Raw genomic sequence first — 15,193 nt, forward strand, 5'->3', positions numbered from 1 at the left:
TGAAATTTAAACATCTCAGAAGCTAATATTCATATGGAGATCAAAAATACTGGTATCCTCGGTATTTTGCACAGGTTTAAAAATTGTTACATATTTTTTAAATACTTCTGATTTATCTTAATATCACCATTTTTCCTTTATGTGATATTGAAATTAAAGGCACCAATTTTCCAGACCTCTCCGATCTATTTTTCAGAGGATCTGGGCAAAGTGGACTAAAAACTAATAATCATCTTCATTGTCACAAGTAGGCTTGCATTAACACTGCAACAAAGTTACTGTGAAAATACATTCCCATTTTTGTGTACTTCCTTCTATTTCAGCCTGGCTTGGTCCAGCAATGGAAAATATATCCAATTAATAATCAACAAGCATATATAAAATAAATACAAATAAGAAATTACATCCTGCAACATATCCCAGTAATTTGCATTTGGGATACAAGGGCCATATATTAGGTTCAGGCAACCAGCACCTAGTTCACTAACAGAACTAAAGAATTTTGGGGGGCAGCCAGGGAAGGTGGATGCGGTGATGAAGCCCTGCCTGACATAGGCGGAGGAGGAGCCACCATTTACGAGTAGGGCAGGATTCAACTTTCCAGAGATACACCCTAATCAAAGGGAAAAGGAAGATCCTTGCTATACATATTATTTTTAATATAATCTACTTTCTATGTCACTACTAATTCAAACGTAAGATTTTAATTAGTTCAAATATTGAATTGATTTTCTATAGAATGAGAATTGTGATCAGCAATCTTACCCAATTAATCATACTGCTGAATAATTGCAGTATTATAAGTCAATATTGCATTTTCTTCTTTCCCTTTTTACACCCAAATATCCATTCACCTTGTTTAACATCTGCTTAGTAATGCTGTTTCAAAATATTCCAAGGGCACATTGTTAAGTAAGCAATGTAGCCAATTTTCTATCTATCCTGAAGAAATCTTTAGAGATTTGGCACAAATTATTTCATAAAAAGGAAAACAACTTACAGCCCAGTGGATTTATGTTTGGTTTCTATCGAACAGCTACAATGAGCATTTAAAAAAAAAATGTCCATCATTATCAACCTTATAATTTATTGGATACGATAGTAACTCTCAATACTCTTAGGCTGCTTTATCCCTGTATTGGCTGCATACAAAGATATTGGCCTGGATTCTCCCAAAATGAGGCTAAGTGTTGACGCCGTCATGAAAACCGTGGAGTTTCACAACGGTGTCAACGGGCCCCCAGATGGAGCTATTCAACGGCCCACAAGGGGCTAGCATCATGCAACGCGCAACGGACCGGCCGCTGATTCGCCGGTTCCGTGATTGACGTGACGCCGCAGTTGGAGTTAAATATTCTCTCCCCCCCCACCCACATTCAGCGTCGCAGACAAGATGGCGGCGCGGAGAGCAGCGCTGTGATTTAGGGACGAGAAACTAGAGACGCTCCTGGACGCCCTGGAGGAGAGGAGGCTGGTGTTGTACCCCGGATCGGGACGCAGGCGCCATCATTCACCGTGTCTGGGCGGAGGTGAACAACGCCATCAGCGCTGTCGGGGTGGTGGCCCAGACTGCAGACCAGTGCAGAAAAAAGCTGCACAACCTCCTCAGGTACTGCCAGAGCCAGTACCAAGTCCAGTACCCCCCAGGAATCCAAGCACCGACGGGGAGAGCAGCCGGAACACCAGCCCTCTGCCCAAGATGACCCAGGACACCACAGGGAACAGACACACAGGACACCACAACCCAGGGGACAAACACACAGGGGACAAACACACAGGGGACAGACACACAGGACACCACGACCCAGGGGACAAACACACAGGACACCACGACCGAGGAGACCCTGGTCTTCGGGTCCGACGAGCACATTGACGTTCCGGCACAGCTACCTCCTACACCATCCATCATCTCAGAGACTAACACCTCGGTTTTGCAATTTAGTGGAGAGGCTATAGGGACACTCGCTGGTGCGCACCACACAACCGTACCGGTACAGCAGGTGGAGGTAGGAGCAGCCGAGGGGCCGGACAGTCGGAGGGCATGCCGGCCCCAGAAACCAGCTGCTGCCCAGACGGGTCCTGGACTCCTGGAATATCCATTCCCACTCATAGTTCAGGTGCAGAAAGAGACCCAGGAATAGAGAAGGGGATAACAGCGGCTTCCAGCACCGGCAGAAGCGGGTGGAGGAGTCCAACCGCCTGCAGGAGTAGGAAGTGGTGCCGGTCATGCGTGCCACCCATGCCAAAACTGCATGGGTGGCATCCACGGTAGAGGCAATGGAGGCGACGGTGCCGGACATGGGGCAGGTTTTGCAAGGCCTGGGGCATTCCGTGCAGGCGGGGGCCATGGCCAGGACAGGGCTGCCCTCTCACAGGCAACCATGTGCAAGAGCCAGCTGCAGATTGCAGTGGCGCTCCTCAGCGTAGCCCAGTCATAGCAGGCCATGGCTGAGAGCATCCATTGCCCAGGTGCTGGCCGGCATTGCACAGACCCAGAGGGAGATGGTCCAGCCCCAGACCGGGATGGCCCATTCCCTGCGCTCCATGGCTGCAAACATACAGACCCTGGTTGATACCAGAGCAGGCATCCAGGACTGGCAGCACCAGGTGTCGGGGGGGGCCTCGGGGCTTGCACCCCCATCCCATGGAGAAGCCCGGGGGCCATCAGGCACCCTGAGGGAGGAGGAGGTGCTGGGGCCCTTGCTGGTGACTCCTGTAGGGGAGGTCCCGGAACACTGCAGCACCTCGGACTCCCCCCCTCCTGTCCTTGGTGCATCAGGGAGGCAGTGAGCAGAACAGGGCAGCACCACACCACCTAGGAATCCGAGGAGCAGCCGGCCCCAAACAGGCCAGGCCGCCCCAGGAAACGTGCACCCTAGTTGCAGGGCAAGAGACTCAGCAGTCCACCTCCACTCCTGCTGTACCATCTGGGGAACCACCTAGGCGTAGTGTTAGGGCCCGTAAGGACAGAAAACTAGACACCAGTTAAGTTGGCATGGGTGCAGGGCACAGTTTAGTTATAGGGGCTAGGGCACAGACTGTATATAGCTCTTCACATTAAACACCTGTTAACACCGTTGAAAGCCACCTTTTCTGCTGGGTGTGGGTGTGGGGCGGTCAGAGATGGCCACTGTGGGCGAGTGGTGGTGGATGAGTGAGGCCCAGTGGGTGGGCTGTGCAGCACCCCCCCCCCCCTCCCCCGACCGTCCCCATCACCCTGTCCCCATCATCCCGTCCCCAGCTATTCGACAGGGCCATGTGATGGACTGGCCAGCTCGCATGCAGGGATCACCCAGGTGGGAGGTGCTACTATGGGCATGAATCAGACATTGTCGAATGATGTGGAGCACTGAGCTCATCACAGAGCGGGCTGTCATCATCCTCCATCCCTTGGACCAGACCCACTGTCACTGCCAACCCAGTATCCCCAGCTCTTTGTGCCGCAGGTATATATAACGGAAGGGGGTGTGCATGTGGGTGGTTCGGTGGTGTGGGAGGTGAGGGAGTCCGGTGGTGAAGGGGTGTGGTATTGTTGAGTCCGTGCCCCTGCCGAACCCACCCCCCCCCTCCCCCCAGTTGATGAAGTGTGTGTCCACTAATGCGTCCCGTGCTCGCTGGCCCTGCTGATGGCCTAATGTGGTCTCCTATGCCTGGCCAGCTCCCATGTCCCGCCCATTGTCTACCTCCCCCTCCCCCTCATCCGATGAGGCCTGCTGTTGCCCCTCATCCTCCTCCAGCACATCGCCCCTCTGCTGGGCTATATTGTGGAGGAGGCACCAGACCACAACAATGCTGGCGACCCTCCTTGCCTCGTACTGGAGGACCCCTCCAGGCACCTGAAGCACATCTTCAGCACCTCAAAGCACCTTTCCACCACATCCCTGGTCGCACAAATGGGCATCAATGTAGCAGTTCTCTGCGTCACTCTGTGGCTTCCGTAGAGGTATCATCAGCCACGACCGCAACGGGTAACCCATCGCCCAGCAACAAGCCCCACAGCCAGGGAAGGGGCGTCCCTCGAACATGCAGAGGATCAATGATTGCGCCTACACGAACGAGTCATGCACACTCCCCGGGTATCGGGTGCAGACGTGCAGGATCCTCATCTGGTGGTCACAGACCACCTGAACATTCATGGAGTGGTATCCCTTTCAGTTTGTGAACAGCAGCCTGTTATCCGCAGGTGGTCGCAGGGCGACATGCACCCCATCGATTACCCCCTGGACCCGGGGCATCCTAGCGGCGGCAGCGAACCCCGCTGCCCGGACATCCTGGTGGCGCGGTCCACAGGGAACTGGATGTACCGGTCTGCAAGGGCACATGGGGCGTCAGTGACGGCGTGGATGCACCTGTGCATCGATGCCTGCGAGATGCCGGACAGGTCCCCATCGGCGACTGGAACAACTCCGTCGCATAGAGGTTCAGGGCGACTGTCACCTTGACGGCCATCGGTAGCGGGTGTCCTCTCCCACTCCCACGCAGTGCCATTATGTGGCAGATGTGTCCGACGGTTTCCCGGCTCACCCGCTGCCACCTCCTGCATGCCCGGTCCGGGAGTTCCTCAAAGGACATGCGGCGCCTCATCAGGCTGCATCTTCCCAATTGACATCTTCACCTCCTGCCTCCCCCACTGACTCCTCCAACCCTGCCCTGTCCTTTTCCCCCAACTTCAGGTCTTCAGCCTGTCCAGCAACTCCCTCCTCTCCTCCTGGCTCCGACCTATACGACTTCTCATAGAATTCTTCAAATACTTTGTTTGTCTCCGGGGCCACCACCAGCTTCCCCATCTTATCCCACATCTGATCTACCTCGCCGCCGCCTCTCTCCGAAGCTGGTCAGCCAACATACGCCCTGCCTACTCCTCATGTTCATAGACCGCCCCCCTCACCATATCTCAACTGGCGCACCGCTTTCTCTGTGGACAACTGGTCGAACTTCGCCTGAAGCTCCTTCCTCCTGGCCAAGAGGGTCGGGCCGGGCCCGGGTCTCCCGCTTACCTCCTATCCATCTCCAGTATCTCCTCTTATCAATTTTTGGTGCTCCTCCCTCTCTACCTTGTCCACCTTAGCCCTAAACGAGATCCCCCCTTACTTCAGAGTCTTGCAAACCACCACCTGCAAAACTTCCCCTGTGCAATTAAATCTCACATATTCCTTGATCACATTTCCAATCTTATCGCAAGTTAGCTAATAACCTCACATCATTCTCCACCCCGGCTTCTGGGCCACTCCCTTCTCCAGAACCACATTCACCCAATGCAGTGCATGGTCCAAAATCAATACCACTGAATACACCGACCCTTTGACCCCAGCCAATAATGCCTTCTCCACCATAAAAACGTCTATTCACGAGTACACTTTAGGTACCGGGGTGAAAAACAAATACTCCAGCTTCCTCGGGTGCTGAAACCTCCACGTTCCACTCCTCTCACCTTTCTCATGAGCCCAGCAATGCCTTCGCACCCCCCCCTCCCCCCCCCCCCCCCCGCCCCCCTTCTGCCGACTGGGCCAGCAAGCACGGCTGAGACCTGTACACTTTCGGCTCTTGCACCATATTCCAATCCCCCTCCCACCCACTATTAACCCGTGGGTATCCAAATCAGGGATGGCACCCAGCACCCTTTTCACAAACCTTGCATCATCCCAGTTGGAGCCAGAGACGCTCGCCAGTGCCACTAACCTCCCCTCTAATGCCCACCCATGTCACAATCATGTACCTACCCCTCTGGCCCACCACCACCTTCTCCATCTGAAACCTCACCCTCTTGCCCACCAATACCGCTACTCCCCGAGACCTGCTATCGAACCCCGAAGGGAAAATCTGACTCACCCAACTTTCCTAAGCTTCACCTGATCTTTCACCCTCAAATGGGTCTCCTGCACGTTGGCCTTCAGACACTTTAAATGTGAAAAAACCCTCGACCTATTCACCAGCCCCACGAACACCCCTCATGTTCCACATTTCTCAACCCCCCCGCCGCTCCTATCCGCCATCATCATAACCCAGGGTCCTGTCCACTGGGCCTGACCCACCCCGTCCGTTTGTTGCCATTGAATCCCTCCCCCCTCCCAGAATCCTGAATACTCCAGAATATAGGGGCTGGTTTAGCACAGGGCTAAAGAGCTGGCTTTTAAAGCAGACCAAGGCAGGCCAGCAGCACGGTTCAATTCCCGTATCAGCCTCCCCGAACAGGCGCCGGAATGTGGCGACTAGGGGCTTTTCACAGTAACTTCATTTGAAGCCTACTTGTGACAATAAGCATTTTCATTTTATTTTCAATCCCCACATCCACTTCCTCTTGCAAACACCTCTCCCAGTATCGATCCCATTCCCTCACCTTTCACAGCTCTCAGGCCCACCGAAATTTGTTCGACCAGATTTCAATGATGACGGCCCCTCCCCCACCTCACTCCCATTCACTACTCAACCTTCGCTTGCTGGTGTGGAAGCCCCTGCCCATGCCCCCCTCCTCCCAATCCCCTCCTCCATGACCCAATCCCTGGAAAACAAAGACACTCAAATATAACCAATGAGCAAAGACCGCGTCCCAGAAAGCCCAATATTCTCGTACCCATTGTGACCCAGAGCAGAGGGTACACTACCCTTCACCAAAAACCAAACCTCCAACTGTTCCCCCCACAAATACAAAACAAATACACATCCTGAAACAAAAGATAAGGCTGTACACAGCATTTCACGCCCCCTTCCTTCAGTCCAAAGCAAACCCCAGTCCTATTTCTCATTTTTAGCTCAGTCCTTCGGCTTTCACGGATGCCTCCGTGGCCTCCACCATCTCAAAATAGAAGTCCCTCGAACTATAGGTCACCCTCAACTTCGCCGGATAGACCATGCCGAACTTCACACTGTTGCTAAAGAGTGCTGCCTTCACCTGACCAATGGCCACCCGCCTTCTCGCTAACTCCACAGTTAAATCCTGGTATATATAAATACCAGTTCTTTCCCACTTCACCTCACATCTTTGTTTTGCCCAACTCTAGGCCTTCTCTTTGACATGGAATTTGGGAAAACAAATTATGACCGCCCTTGGTGGCTCATTTGCCTTCAGCTTGGGCCTGAGTAACAGATGAGCTCTGTCCAGTTCATACCGGGAGGGGTCATCCCTCTTCCCCAACAACTCCGCCAACATCTTCGCAAAGTACTTAGTCGGACTCGAGCCCTCCACCCCCTCGGGCAAGCCCACAATTCTCAAATTCTGTCCACCTCGACCAATTCTACAAGTCCTCCACCTTGGCTCTCAGTCCTTTGTTGGCCTCCACAACGTCCGCAGCTCCTTGTGGTACTCTGTATTACGGGTATTACGGTACCTAGGTTGGAGGTACCTGATACTGTAACATCATTGGTGTTGGAGGGACCTGATACTGTAAGATCATTGGTGGAGCATGCCTGCTGGTTCCGCCCAGAAAGGCGGAGTATAAGAGTCTGTGTTTCCCTAGCTGCTGCATTCTGTACCTTCGCTGCTGGGGGAAACATCTAGTTCAATAAAGCCTTCAATTGTCCTACAATCTTGCTTCGGGAGTTATTGATCATGCATCAATTTATTGAACTAGATTTGAAGAATGGAGCTCCGCATCAAGCCGGAGTGCCTACAACTGAGCCCCCACACGGCAAACTCAGCGGGGACCTTTAAACACTGGCTGCCGCGTTTCAACGGATGCATCAGGACGGCCATGACTACACCCATGGAGGACCAGAAACTGCAAGTTCTCCACTCAAGGGTGAGCTCAGAAATCTACACGCTCATCGAGGACGTGGACGGTTTCGAGGCCGCGATGACTATGTTAAAAGGACACTACATTCGCCCAGTAAATCAGGTTTACTCCCGACATCTCCTAGCTACCAGACAACAAATTCCGGGGGAATCGGTAGACGACTTCTACCGTGCATTGCTAGTACTAGGTAGGAACTATGACTGTCCGCAAGTTTCAGTCAACGACCACACTGAACTTTTAATCTGGGTTGCCTTCGTTGCAGGTATGCTGTCTTCGCAGATCCGCCAGCGGCTGCTGGAAAAGGAGACGCTGGGTCTCAAGGAGGCACGGCCACTCCCAAGCTCCTTAGACATAGCCTCCCGCAACGCCCAAGCGTACGTCCCCGACCGCGCAGTATCCCCATGGGCAGCGTGGACCCCACCCGCAGCCGATCCCGACGTATCCCCCAACCCCCCACAAGCTTGTGCCGGGCGGCTGCCAGGCAACCCCGGGGGGCCCCGATGCTATTTTGCGGTCAAGCCAAGTACCCCCGGCAACGCTGCCCGGCCCGTTCCGCAACTTGCAAGGGCTGTGGGAAGAAGGGGCAATTCGTGGCGGTATGCCAGGCCCGGTCGGTCGCCGCTGTCTCCGCAGGCGAACCGGGGCTGCCGCCATTCCCCTCCTCGCAGGCCACGTGCGGCCTGTGAGCGCCGCCATCTTTGGTCCCGCGAGCCACTCGCGGACCCTGGGCACCGCCATCTTGCCCCCCAGAGGCCACGTGCAATTCATGGGCGCCGCCATCTTGCCCACCCACGGCGATGTGCGACCCATGGGCACCGCCATCTTGGCTGGGGTCTCAAGACCCTGATTCGGATGACCGCACACCGCCCAAGGAGCTCATCAGTTTCTGCCACGACTCGCCTCGGTGACACTGGACCAGTCTCGGCCCCAAAATCCTTCGACCGCTACGACGACAGTACTCATCAACAGACACAAGGCATCCTGTCCGATCAACTCCAGGAGCACAGAGAACTTTATCGACCCCAATATGGTAAGGCGCTGCTCCCTCACTATACACCCAGTTAACCAGAAAATTTCCCTGGCCTCCGGGTCTCACTCTGTGGAGATCAAGGGGTACTGCAAAGCTAACTTCACAGTCCAGGGAAGAGAATTTAACAATTTCCGACTCTACGTCCTCCCTCACCTCTGCGCTGCCACACTCCTGGGATGTGACTTCCAATGTAACCTCCAGAGTTTCACTGTTAAATTCGGCGGCCCTATTCCCCTACTCACTATCTGCAGCCTCAAGGTCGACCCACCTTCCCTGTTTGCAAACCTCACCCCCGAGTGCCACCAGGAGCAGACGGTACAGTGCCTAGGACTGGACCTTCATCAGGTTGGAAGTCCAGCGGTTACTGAAGGAAGGTATTATCGAGGCTAGCAACAGCCCCTGGAGAGCTCAAGTGGTGGTTGTAAAGACCGGGGAGAAGTACAGGATGGTCATCGATTACAGCCAGACCATCAACAGGTATACGCAGCTCGACACGTACCCTCTCCCCCGCATATCTGATTTGGTCAATCAGATTGCACAATACAAGGTCTTTTCCACGGTGGACCTCAAATCCGCCTACCACCAGCTCCCCATTCTCCCGGACGACCACAAGTACACTGCATTCGAAGCAGATGGGCGGCTCTACCACTTCCTAAGGGTTCCCTTCGGTGTCACAAATGGGGTCTCGGTCTTCCAACGGGAGATGGACCGAATGGTTGACCGGTACGGTTTGCGGGCCCACGCTTCCATACCTCGACGTCACCTTCTGCGGCCACGACCAGCAGGACCACGACACCAACCTCCGCAAATTCCTCCATACCGCCAGTCTCCTTAACCTGACCTATAACAAGGAGAAATGCGTATTCAGCACCAATCGTCTAGCCATCCTTGGCTACATAGTGCACGATGGAGTCATAGGCCCCGATCCCGAACGCATGCACCCCCTGATGGAGTTTCTCCTTCCCCACTGCTCCAAGGCCCTGAAACGTTGCTGGGTTTTTCTCATATTACGCCCAGTGGGTCCCCAATTATGCGGACAAGACCCACCCACTAATCCAATCCACGGCTTTCCCCCTGTCGGCAGAGGCCCGCCAGGCCTTCAGTCGCATAAAGGCAGACATCGCAAAGGCCACGATGCACACAATCGATGTGTCCCTTCCCTTCCAGGTCGAGAGCGACCCATCCGACGTAGTCTGGCGGCCACGCTCAACCAGGCAGGCAGGCCCGTGGCCCTCTTCTCACGCAGCCTCCATGCCTCCGGAATCCGTCATTCCTATGTTGAAAAGGAGGCCCATGCCATAGTAGAAGCTGTGCGGCATTGGAGGCACTACCTGGCTGGCAGGAGATTCACGCTCCTCACTGACCAACGGTCGGTAGCTTTCATGTTCGATAATGCACAGCGGGGCAAGATAAAGAACGATAAGATCTTACGGTCGAGGATCGAGCTCTCCACCTACAACTACGACATCTGGCATTGTCCCGGGAAGCTCAACGAGCCTCTTGATGCCCTATCCCGCGGCACATGTGCCAACGCACAAGTGGACCGACTCCGGACCCTTCACGATGACCTCTGCCACCCGGGGGTCACTCGTTCCTTCCATTTTATCAAAACCCGCAACCTGCGCCACTCCATCGAGGAGGTCAGGACCATCACCAGGAACTGCCAAATCTGCGCGGAGTGCAAGCCGCACTTATACCGGCCAATGAAAGCACACCTGGTGAAGGCTTTCTGCCCCTTTGAGCGCCTCAGCATGGACTTCAAAGGACCCCTCCCCTCCACCGACCGAAACATATACTTCCTGAACGTGATTGACGAGTACTCCTGGTTCCCGTTCGCCATCCCCTGTCCCGACATGACCGCAGCCACCGTCATAAAAGCCCCCTACAGTATCTTTACGCTGTTCGGTTTCCCCGCCTACATCCACAGCGATAGCGGGTCCTCCTTCATGAGCTACGAGCTGCGTCAATTCCTGCTCAGCAAGGGCATTGCCTCAAGCAGGACAACCAGCTACAACCCCCGGGGAAACGGGCAGGTGGAGAGGGAGAACGGAATGGTCTGGAAGACCATCCTACTGGCCCTACGGTCCAAGAATCTCCCAGTCTCCCGCTGGCAGGAGGTCCTCCCCGATGCACTCCACTCCATTCGATCACTACTGTGCACCACGACCAACGAAACGCCTCATGAACGTCTCCTTGTCTTCCCTACGAAGTCCTTCTCCGGGACCTCGCTCCCAACCTGATTGGCAGTTCCTGGACCCAGTCTGCTCCGCAAATACGTGCGGGCACACAAATCGGACCCGTTGGTCGAGAGGGTACACCTCCTTCATGTTAACCCTCAGTACGCCTATATGGTGTACCCCGACGGCCAACAGGATATGGTCTCCCTCCGGGACCTGGCGCCCGCTGGAATCCCACCCACACCCCCCTCACCAACCCCACCCCCCCCTCCCGCCGGCGCACCCCACTGCTGCCCCTTTCCCAGGAGGATCGGTCCTTCCACTGGTCCCACCTAGGGGCGATGAAGCTGAAGACACCACGCTCCCGGAATCACGGATGCCCGAGCCGGTGCCTGCATCACCGCCGAGACTGCGATGATCACAGAGGACGACCAGGGCTCCTGATCGACTAATAGCTTCATTATGAAATGTATCTGTAAATAAATACCTGTAAATAATTTGTGTGACATGTAAAAAGGCAAAACACTGTCCCACCGACGGGTCCGCCATAACCTCCACCACTGTACAACGCAAGACCACCACCCCTGCCGGACTCTTTTTTAACAGGGGGTGAATGTGGTAGCCTGTAATTAGGGGTATTATGGTACCTCGGTTGGAGGTACCTGATACTGTAATATCCTTGGTGTTGGAGGTACCTGATACTGTAAGATCATTGGTGGAGCCTGCCTGCTGGTTCCGCCCAGAAAGGCGGAGTATAAGCGTCTGTGTTTCCCTAGCTGCTGCATTCTGTACCTGCGCTGCTGGGGGAAACATCTAGTTCAATAAAGCCTTCAATTGTCCTACAATCTCGCTTCGGGAGTTATTGATTGTGCATCACTCCTCACCCATGGAGGTGAACTGGTCACTATGCTGTGACAGAGCTTCCTCCACTCCCTTTAATTTCTCCCCCTGCTCCCATACCTCAGCCGATGTCTGAAACACTGCTGCCTACACCGCGCCATCACCTCCTCCACCAGCTCCTTCATCATAGCCATCATCTACTTACGCATACCTCCATATGTTTGGCAAACTGCCTCTCAAACTCCAGCCATCACTTTGGTCAAAGTCTCTACTGTGAAGTGTATGGTCCCACCCAGCGAGCCAGCTTCTGCCATCTTTCCTGCTGCCGGGCTGACCCGTTCACTTGCTGACGAACTTTAGCTCGTCCCCTTCTTCCCATTGGCTTTATTCTGAATCTATGACATTCCCCACCTTCCTGATGTCCTGCATCAGCTTATTCAAAACCTGCTCTTGGAACTTGGCATTAAACTCCAAAAACCAGAACCTCGAGCAGGAGCCATCCAATGTGCGACTTCCACCAAGATGCCGCCACCAGAAGTCCAAGGATATTATTCTTTTTAAGAATAGAAACAATTTTTAAATCCAGCATACATACCCCTCAAAAGCCTGTTCGAGCTGTTTAGCTCGCACAAGAGCTTCATCTCGCTCCTCATTGGCAAGTCGAAGTCTAGCCATAACAGCTGCATCCCGTTCCTTTTGTGCATGATAGACTTCTTCAACTACAACTGTGAAAGACAAAATGGCAAACAAGAAAGTACAGGTTGGATTTATGGAAATGGCAGGAAGTGGTGGCCAAAAGCAACCAGGTGCTGGAAAGTGGGTTAAAATGTGTGGAAAGTTTTTTTTTTCTCTTTTGGCCTGTGCAGACATGATGGGCTGAATGGCCTCTTCCTACACTATAACCTTTCTATGGTTCTACACAAAATTTGGCTGCAGTATTTGCTTATGTAATTACCTTTGAATTGGAATTGTGGTAGCTAAGTCACTGTGAGCACTTTGGGAGATACAAAGGATGTGAAAGTTGTTATATAAATGTGATTTCTTTCTTTCTATTTCTCTCTAAAATGAAGTTTCAAGGTAATCAAATACAGTAAAAAGTTGGTGATCATAAAGCATGACTATTGTGAATCAACGGGTAAGAGACAGCTGGTGTCAGGTAACGTAGATGGAAATAATGTTAAATTATAACACCAAAATGGCAAGACCCACACAATGACTGACTGCAGTACACGCACAAAATGCAATGTGTATGCTGAAAGCAAGCAATATGAATATATTGGGGCAAATTTATTTGCCTATACTCAATCAAGAAAATTTGTGGCACTAATACTTTAAAAAGATTGTACATGGGCAGTTTAAAGCTCAGTGTGTATATGTACTTGCCCCAATACAGTTTTGATAATTTCTTTGTAGCGATAGCTGCTTGTCCTTGCAGTGAATCGTTGCAACATTAGCTTATTGCGAAATTACATTTTAAGCCTTGTTTTGTTAATCATTGCAAAACCATAACATAGCCTGGTTTAAATGTGAATGCAAAATGATCTCAGGCAGCGCGAATAATTAGAATACAATATTCCTAATGGATACCCATGCCAATCCCCTTCCTTGAGTGAGATCCAGCTGTGTCATCGCCTATTTGTTTTGGGGGTGGGGTGCTATATTTACAACACAGAGAAGAGTTTTGAAAGAATAACCAAATTATACAGCAGGTACTTTTCCCTACACTAACATCTTATTTAAATACAATTGAACAATCAGCTACTTAAATCAAAAGCAATTACCAAATCAAGTGACTCATTTCATTTCACACAGGACTCAACATTTAAGTTTTAAAAATCTAGTCAAGAGTTATCAAAGAAACCGAAAAAAGCTCACAATTCCAAAATATCAAAATATCTGCAAATGATTTAATCAAAACTTAATCAAACTCCTGTAAAGTGGCATACATATAACAAAGCAAACTGGATTTTAAAAAAAGATGGGAGTCTTGGGACAGAAATTTAGTAGATTTATTCCACTTAAGGTTTTGAATATTCTAAACTTTTAAGTTCCAGGAGAAATTTTAGAAAACCCACTTTGCCTATTTTTGACTCCTATGAATTCTCTTAATTAACCTATAAAAATTCAAAGCAGTTAACCAAAGTTGACAAATATTAGTAATTATTATGCATGCTAGGAAAGATACTAGAAGGCAAGCACAACAAACTAGAAAGCAAATACAACAACCTCCATTTTTAAATAAGCAAATCAAACCACCGACAATTCATTCAAATTATATATTTGTTCAGTGAGAACTTGCATTTTTATAGTACGTTTGACAACATTGGGATATCCGAAAGTTCTTTACAGCCAATGAAGTCCTTTTGAAGTGATGGAATGTGGGGCACTTAATTACTTTCCAATATGACTAAAAACAAGCAGGAAGATGATCAATTTGTGCACAAGTTTACACAGAAACAGTGTACATAAAACATGGCAAAGCTAACTATACCAATTACTGCTGCATGCAAATATCAACACACCTTAGTGGCATGTAGTTTCACATAATCATACAACAAAAAGGGAAACCGTTTAACCCATCAGCTTTCTGAAAGGGCTGTCCAATTAGTCCCATGTCCCTGCTCCTTCCCATAGTTCTGCAATTTTTTTCTTTGAAGTAATAGTCCAATTCCGATTTGAAAATTACTGTTCAGTCTCATTTACAGGACAGAAGGCTGCCATTTGGCCCATCAAGTCTATGCCAGCACTCTAGAGAACAATCCAGTCAGTCCAATTGCCTCTCTCTGTTTCCATAGCTCCATAAGTTTATTTCCTTCAAGCACGTATCCAATTTCCCATTGAAATCATTTTTAAAAACATATATTTATTGAAGAAATTTTACATTATAACAAAATAAAGCCACACTAAACTACAAATACATAAAGGTACAATGCATGAATGGCACATTCAATAAACCCAACCCTTCAACATATAACTAAAAACTAAACGCTGCTCTAACAACTGACAGTGACTAAGGGAGCAATCTAATGGAAAGGTTTCTAAGGTGTCATTTGTGGTGGGTTTTGGTGGAGGTTTCCAGCGGTTCTATCGCGAGTTCCCCATCACTATCCAACCACACTTAGTCACTTTTTTGGTCCCTGGGGAGTTTCTCACCAGTTTAGACCACACTTTGAATTATTTTCATCACGAGGGCAGCTGAAATCAGATTGGGCCATTTTGAAAGGGTGCCGCGAGCTCTAAATAAGCTTGTGGGTCCCCCATAACCCCACCCCACCTATGGGCAATATCAGCCCCGCACATATGGGCACTACTTAACCCCCCAAGTGAGGGGTCCCTGGGGACTCCCTCCATCCCTCTTCAGGCTCCCCTTCCAGGTCCCCACCGTCACCCTGCCAACTCCCAGAGGCTCCTTCTTA

The 15,193-nt window shown here is 51.2% G+C and overlaps 1 protein-coding gene across 7 annotated transcripts in view; it reads right to left on the minus strand.

Annotated features, from left to right (window-relative positions):
• The window catches only part of mipol1 (mirror-image polydactyly 1), a 654,701-nt gene that overhangs the window by 335,116 nt on the left and 304,392 nt on the right, over positions 1–15,193 (minus strand). For all 7 annotated transcript variants that reach the window (XM_072488851.1, XM_072488861.1, XM_072488810.1 and 4 more), the window contains one exon: positions 12,373–12,502. In XM_072488851.1, the coding sequence (XP_072344952.1) occupies positions 12,373–12,502 (130 nt within the window). The remainder of the gene's footprint in view (positions 1–12,372; positions 12,503–15,193) is intronic.

The sequence above is a fragment of the Scyliorhinus torazame genome, chromosome 2, assembly GCF_047496885.1.
Source record: "Scyliorhinus torazame isolate Kashiwa2021f chromosome 2, sScyTor2.1, whole genome shotgun sequence".
Classification (NCBI taxonomy): Eukaryota; Metazoa; Chordata; class Chondrichthyes; order Carcharhiniformes; family Scyliorhinidae; genus Scyliorhinus; species Scyliorhinus torazame.